This window comes from Mycteria americana, chromosome 1 (genome assembly GCF_035582795.1).
Source record: "Mycteria americana isolate JAX WOST 10 ecotype Jacksonville Zoo and Gardens chromosome 1, USCA_MyAme_1.0, whole genome shotgun sequence".
NCBI classification, from domain to species: domain Eukaryota; kingdom Metazoa; phylum Chordata; class Aves; order Ciconiiformes; family Ciconiidae; genus Mycteria; species Mycteria americana.
In genome coordinates, this window is record NC_134365.1 from 203,205,230 (window position 1) to 203,213,372 (window position 8,143).

The 8,143-nt window shown below is 37.2% G+C and overlaps 1 protein-coding gene across 1 annotated transcript in view; it reads right to left on the bottom strand.

Moving 5' to 3' along the window:
- RNF17 (ring finger protein 17) overlaps positions 1-7,376 on the bottom strand; it is a 53,371-nt gene extending 45,995 nt beyond the window's left edge. Inside the window, exons 1-6 of the mRNA XM_075490958.1 lie at positions 7,300-7,376; positions 6,547-6,629; positions 5,770-5,828; positions 4,702-4,757; positions 3,100-3,199; positions 779-859 (exon numbers count right to left, since the gene is read on the bottom strand). Of these exons, the coding sequence (XP_075347073.1) occupies positions 779-859; positions 3,100-3,199; positions 4,702-4,757; positions 5,770-5,828; positions 6,547-6,629; positions 7,300-7,376 (456 nt within the window). The remainder of the gene's footprint in view (positions 1-778; positions 860-3,099; positions 3,200-4,701; positions 4,758-5,769; positions 5,829-6,546; positions 6,630-7,299) is intronic.
- Between the last annotated feature and the right edge of the window lie 767 nt (positions 7,377-8,143).

Consider the following 8,143-nt stretch of genomic DNA (forward strand, 5'->3'; position numbering starts at 1 on the left):
AACAGCTTTTAAGGACACTTCATGCCACACTTACTAGAATGAATTTGCTTTAAGCTTTTGGATCATTGAAACACTTCTATGCCTGGGTATCTTAGAATACATGTAAAATGTAAATAAATGGCAAAGACAGAACTGCAAGCTTTTCCACAGCACATTTAATAAGAGTTAAAGTTTAAATAAAATAATTATCATTGATGAAGTTCATAGGTTACTCAGTAAAACCTATTAACAGCATTATCCAGTATTTTAGGATTCTTCCTATATTTTATACTGTGCATAAAAATGCATTACTTGACTTACATGTTTTGCATATTGTGTCTGTTAAAATTAATACTTCTGTTGCCCATATAATTTCTTTTCCACCTTTAAATCCAGAAAGAGGCAAGTGAAAACTAGGAAGTTAGCATAGTTGCTAGAGCAAAAACAAGTGCTGAATTTTACCCTGATCCAAGGAACCACAAGCTTAGTACTTGAAGACTGGCTTATATATGGTTCTGCTAAATATATGGATTGACCTAGTAACTTTAAATTATGCATAGGCTCATGTACTCCTTTACAGACTACTCCTGTAGCCTGTGAACTCCAGACTATAGCCTGGAGTTTAAAGCTGTATATTCACAGAAATAACACAAACAGTTGGAAGGACAAAAGAGATGTCAAAACGAAGGCAGTAAAAGCATGTTTAAATAGCATATTAATGTGTGACTACTCATAACAAAAAGCTTCAATCAAGGATAGGATTTAATATTTCATATCTATTTAACTTATTTTCACTCACCTCATCTGCATCGTGTAAGTGGCTGAGATTACAAATAGCTATGCACAAAGCTTCATCAATATCTTCCATAGTTTTGCTGTCCTGGGGAAAGATTTGCCAATGAACATAACGTCACTTGTATGGCTGGAAGACAAGATGGGCTATACTCATTTGCTGTTTTGACAGAGAGGCACTTGATGTTGGTGACTGATGATCTGTGTAAGGCTCTGAGCAGCTCTATAGCTGCAAACAGGCCCAAAATACTTAGTTTACCTGAATTACACTGAAAACATTTACCCTGTAGTATTTCTGAAACACAGATTCTGAATTTTTTTGTTTGTTAAATACATGCAATTTATTTGCACAGACACATGCACACAAAAACCAAATGAAAAGATAGTACGTGAAGGAAAGGCAAAATAAAGTTATTAATACAGATGTGTAAGAAAAACAGACATGCAAGATTGAAGAATGGGAATACTGCAGCCTAGAAAAAAGTAAAATATTTAGAAATACCATTTGGGGAAAACCACCAAAAATGAAAAAAGCTCCCAGTGTTATGCTGATGCAAGAAAAGACAATAAAATACTTGCATATGAATCGACACAGAAGCAAATGTACATATAGAAATGTCCTATTTTGTCACTGGCACTACTAAAGCTAGTGTTAGGAGTACTGGTTAAAGTGCTGGTATTTTGCTAAAAGCAAAATGAGAACATCATCAGCTGGGGATGTCCCAAAAAGTCAGGGACGGTGCTGTGTAAATCTGTCACTATTAGGCAACCAGTTCACCTTGCCAAAAGGCAACTTAACTAACATGCAAACATCTCCAACTTCTAAAGGGTTCCTCACTGGTGTTAAGGAGAAGAAACACAAACTAGAGAGAAATTAAAGCTTACGAGTTCAAAAACCTGAAATACTTCTGCCTCTGACCAGACATTGGTGCTGCCCACAGTCTGGGAGAGATCTGTTAGTCACACACATCATTATGGAGCTTATTAAAGATGTTTGTTATCACCTTCATCTCTAGAACAACAACTTTCCAATTAATGTATCTGAACATCTCAGACCAATTATGTCTTCTTCCTAGGAGCAGAAAAAGGGAAGAAAACCTTCCTCCTATTATGACTTGGATGCTAACTGTGTTAGGAATACTTCCCTATGACAACTATTCCCATTCTATTTTGAACAGATGCAAGGAGACATAATAGGTAAAAATGTCATGGAATTACATTGCTCCCTCTCTACTTCGTGGTTCTCATTATGATCAATGATGCAGTAATAAAAATCCTTCCAAAACTCAAAAGACATGGATAAACTCATTCAGTGATGTAAGAAATTATACTGCCAAAAATCTAGTAATCACCAGCCACAAAATAAAGGAGTCTGAAAAAAACTCAAGAAACAAAAGTAGCAGTTACACTAGGATCTCAATAAATGTGAGTTTTCATATGAGCTCATTCTCAACAACTTTCTCCAAAAAAAGAAAATATTCCGTCAACAGAAGAGGTCACTACCATTGAAATATTACTTATGATCTCAAACTCAAGATACCTCAAAGATAACCTCAGGCTATTTCCTTTAATATTTTGTCAACAGTAATATATTGAAGTTTAAGATAACATGACATGGCTTTATTTCAAATAGACTTTTCAAAAAAATGTGCATAAACCAAAACCATTTTCAAACTTTAATGGGCACTATAACAAAACTACCTAAGAAGCCAAGACAGACATTTGCAAGTTATGATTCTTTCAAGGTAACTATACAGGACAGTCTCCATAGAAGAAAACAGGACTGGCACAGGACTTACCATTCGTTTCCATTTTATTCTGTCATTTTAAAATATCCATGACATTAGTCCACAACTTGTCCTAAAACTTCACAAACCTCATTCAGAAAGATCAGGCTAGAAAACGTAATAGAATGTTTCAAGAGAGATCCCTTTGTCCAACAACCTTGTTGCCCTGAATGACTACTTTAAGGATGTGTTGCATGAGCCTTCCAGCTGTCTCAATTTTAAAAATAAATAAAAAAGCCCCACACCCAAATATTGTGAAGCCTTGGGTGTTTTTTAAAAAAAGCTAAATACAATATACATAGTTTTACAGCCAGCTGAATACACTAGCACTCCTCAGCTATGATCTGGTTGGGTTTGAGCTGCATTCATTTTGTCAAGTTATTTTATTAACACTGTAGCTGCACATCAATTCTATGATAAGATGGAATAATAGCACATAAAAAACAAAAACTTGCAGCCTTAATAGTTAAGAAGTGCAGTATTAACTATGCATATACAAAAATAACAAGTGACAATATAAGGAAATTCCATATTAACACACCATGTCTGCTGATGGAGCTAGAGCTGGTTTATCCCTCAGCCCACCATTTGAAGAAACTCGGTGCCAAACATTTCTCTCTTCAATATCGTGACTGGTGGGCCTGCAAAACAAAACTTTAAGGAAAAAACCTACACATTTTAAATAAAGTATCAAAGTTCCCACAAATACTTTAGACACAATTTGAGTATTTAAAAAATCTGTCATTAAATACATGCACACACTTATTTTTAAAACAGCAGAATTCACACTGTGATATCCTACAGATACCTAATTTTTCAAAAAGTTTCCTTTCTAGTAGCATCATCTTAAAATTAATCTTCAGTAATTATTTTTCATCTGACAATTTTGGCAAGGCTGAACAAAACCTTTGTAGGTGGTAGTGACTTTTATCCTCAATGAGAGTAAAATGCATGACTAACATTCCAGGATTAATTTTTCCTTTGTTGCCCAAATATTTTCCTTTAGATACCCCATGAGATATTGATTAAGCTGTTAAAATCTTTAGAATACATGATAGATTATACTAAAACCAGCTACTGACAACCTGTTAGGAAGGCTATTAAATTCTGTTGTATGGTCACCCATCCCTGCTCTTCTGCAAAGTACACATGGATCTAAACAGCTGTCAAGGCTCCCACAAAAGCAGCCTGCATAAACCAGCCTAATTACAGGAAGGAAGCACTGTGTTGTTTTTCCTGTGCTCAGTTTGTTGTTTGTGATGGACCATGAGAGGACTTGGAGAACTGCTGTAGGGACTCACAGCCACACACAAAATCTTGAGTTTCTGTTTTACTTTGGGCAAGGTTAGCAATGCATGTTACATGCACCAATCTCAGAAGATAAATTTCCTATACCTCCCTTACAGAATGGATCTGCATAGGACAGATTCCTTATATAACATATCTGTAAGAATTATCTGGGCCTATTCTCATTTGTATCAATGTGAATCTCCACAGCAACGGCAGTGGGAAGAAAGACACTCACTTTAAGACTTCCTGCAAGTTCACACAGGCTAGACAAATAAGCAAGTTAATGTAATTTAGATATGACATTACCACAGAATATTGCTGGCATCTAACCTTTATAGCTGTGACTGGTTACCAGAAGGTAACCGGTAAGCAGAAGGTAAGCAGAAGGTAAGCAGAAGGTAAGCAGAAGGTAAGCAGAAGGTAAGCAGAAGGTAAGCAGAAGGTAAGCAGAAGGTGCAATGCGAGCAGCAGGGGGATGGGGGAAGGAGGTGCTTCAATGATACAGTCCTTCCTACCACAGCTTGGCATTTCAGCAGTTCTCTACTCTCCCCCGAACCCTTATCAGGGAGTTACCAGAATGTTTAGAACTTTCAGTTCCAAACATTTTGAAGCCAAACCAATCTGTTTCTTGTTGCCTTTCAATGAAATGTTATTTGTACTCAAGTGTCAAGCAAGTTGTGTTCCCACAGCACTAGACACTCATACTGAGAACACATTAGTAAAGTTTAAAGAACACATTAAAAAAATTAAAAAAATCAGCCCAAGAAAAATGGCTGGAAATGCTTGCTCTGTCAAGTTGTCCCCCAGTCTGCTACCTAAACAGATAAAAACGATCGAGTTAATAAAGATTTACCTTGCTAGCCTTTGTGAGTTGCCACTGCACAGCCCAAGTTTAAAATCAGTTTTGGTCTAAATTCGGAGGGAAAAAGTAAAGCAAGTTCAAATACAGGGTTACATCCAAGTCCCAGTAAAAAATGTTCTATAAGCCTGTTTTCACTTTCAGTACCCACCCCCCCCATTTCAATGAGACCAAGCTTCAAAGCAAGTGCTATTGAATTGAGCAACAAGAGGTGTAAGAAAACACCTTCCAAGGTAAATGAAAAGCATTCCTAGTAAAAGGAATGCTGACTTCCTGTTTGCTCTTAGTATTTTTCCCACTATTATGCAAAACTTCTAACATATTGCATTAGTGAACCTGATTAAAATTTATTTTTTCAATAAAGTTTAATGACAGGGCTTAATTCCAAAAACTTGACTTATTTGTATTTTGCAATAAAGGCTAAATCTGAATTTTATAACATAAAAACCAGAATGGCCACACCTTATCTTTTGCATAAATTAAAAACAAAAAAAAGCACTTAATGGCTGTCCAAAATACAGATTTCTGTGAAACAAATGACATTAGTATGTCAAAACACAGAAAATATTCACAAGCAGAGCATTTTTTTAAAAATGCAGAAACAGAAATATATTCGTAAATTATGCACTACTGTGCAAGTGAAGTTGTTTTTTAAAAAAATCTTTTAAGTCCTTTTATTTGGGAGCTGATAGGGAAAGAGGTTGTTTTTTTTTTTTTTTTTTTTTTTTTAAAAACATACATATGCACCAGTTGCTTTCTTCACATCATGTGCAGATGAGAGGGTGGAATGGAGTTGGCAACATGGGGCACTAATGGAGAACCATAAATTAAACTTTCCTAAAACCTTTGGACATCAGATGTGCACTACATAGTTACACTGCACAATGAGAAATGCTAGCAAAGACTTGCTGGGGAGCACGTGGTTATGATGTGCAGGCCCTTATCTCAGAGGGGACCTGAGCTTGCTTTAATCACTTCCAATGAAAATGCGAAAGATCCTGTACTATCACTATTTCAGACCACCACAGTGACTACTGAAAAGAAAGCTTTAGATCAACTTACTTCTGTAGAAGAGAAACCAAATAAATCAGTGTCTTCATCCTTCTCATCATCATGCAACGCTGGAAAAGCAAGCGTAGGAAACACTTGACTGCGAATATTGTTAACTGGAGGGCATCTTAATCAATGAGACAAACAGGAATACATCATCACTGTAGTCGTCTTCTACATAGTATTCATCAAGTCAACAGGAATTTGGACATTGACTTTTGTAATGACAGAATTTGAAAACTAGGAATAGAAGTCCAGATAAATATATATGGAAGTTATCTGGGAATTACAAAAACTTACTTGCATTTAATGATTAGGATATTATCTGCATGATTAGCTAAATTAGGTTGCTGCTACATTCAAGACAAGATAAATACATGAAAGGGAAGGCAAAAAGGCAAAAGAAAACACACATTCAAAATGTGTACCTATAGTACAGCAAAAAAACCCCTTGTTTCATAAAGCATCTATAAAGACTATGTACTCAACACAACTTTACAACTATTGGAAAAAAAGATACTCAAGCAGAAAATCCCAGAAAAATGAGATTTCTTTTAAAACAAAGTTTTCAGTAGCTTTGCCAAGAAAAACAGCAGGAGGGGAAGAGAAAGATATTGGTCATTCTTGCTGAGTACTGGAAATCTAGTAAATAAACAATGCGTTAATCAAATCTGGCAGCCCACTTATTGTCTTTAACCGATCATATAAAATATAAATTAACAGTGAACACTGCACACCACAAAATTGCTGGAAATAAAAGTCAAGATCCAAAAGCCTTACCTTTCATACTCATAGCTTTTGACATACGACACAAATCACTGTTTCTCTGATGTGGTTCTGTAAAATCCTCTTCCAGTATTTTAAGACACTGCCTTCAGAAGTAAAAGTAAAGGTTTAAGATAATTAGGGATATCAACCAAACATGAATTCTGACTTCCAGCTCTCTTAGAATTAAGCTTGCCCGCTTTTTACCAAATGACACTATGTAGAAGAAGGTGCAGGTAATGAAACACCACGCAGACAAAAATTTTGTTACCCTCTTTTAACTGGAGGAGAAGCAATTTACCTCTACGATACTGAATTCATCATCCATAAAGGTGGTACTAGAGCTTTTAGGTATGCAGAAGCAGCACTTAAGGTAACTAGAAGCAGCATTAATATACTGTTATATAATCAATTTTAATCACATTAGTTCTATAGTTATTTAATGAAAAATATACTGAATAGATCAACAGTGATTTTATTTACTTGTAAAATATACCTACAGATCAATATAAGATATCGGTAGCCTAATAACTCAGTATTTGACAACATCCCAAGATGCATTTAAAGTGTCTTCTTCCCTGAACCTACTCCAAATGCTAAAACTTTTCACAAATTGCACGTTTTACACACATACATAACACATAAAAATGGACTCACTTGCAACACTGCAGAATACAAACATTATTTTCTACATTTCCCCAATACTATTTCCTTATAATTATACTATCAGAACTTAAAAATAATAAAGCCACTAGAGTAATCTCAAAATTCACATACCTTACAGCTTTCATTTTCCTTCTATTGAGCTCTTCATTACTGTCATGCACCAAGGAGAACTGTTTCTTTCTACTCATGATGGTGTCTGACTTAAAAAAAAAAAAAAAAAAAGACAAATTCTCCACAACATACACATTTCATCACTTGAGCTAACACTACAGGTTACTTACATCACTTGGCAAAGAGTAAAACGAAAAAGATAGACAATTCATAGAAAACATACACCTGTTTTTTCCTTGAAAAGCAAGTATTTTAAATGCAGCAAAACACTGGCTTGTTTTGCACTACCCAGCTACTCCACTAGATACGCTACTTCACCCCTAACCTTACCACAACCAGACACAGCAGGAGACACCACTACTGGTCTTCAAACCTCCTTCCTGATCGTATATCCTCAATACGGTTACTTCTGTTTTTTGCAGTATCTCAATACTGTAGGTTCACGCCCTGTTTGCGAGCCACCATATATACTGCCACTCCTTTCCTTAAGGCCTGCTATCTAGCTGGCTGGCTGGCTGGCTGGCGTGTGCGTGTTACTCGATGGGAGAGAGGCTCTTTCCGGCCAGCCGGCGCCCAGAGACGGGGACACACCGAGACCGCCGGGGACGGGACGGGACGGGACGGGACGGGACGGGACGCCCCTCAGTCCTAACGAGGACCGACCCCCACCCCCTCCCGCCGGGCAGCCTCGCGGCGCCCATCGCCCGCCAAAACAGCCACCCCGACCACCAATCACCGAGCGCTTCCCCGGCCTCGTTCCCATCGCAGCCAATCACGGCGAGGCGAGAGGGGGAGGACGGTGGTTGCTGTGGCCCGCGCGGGCAGCCTTCGCCACCATGTCGGC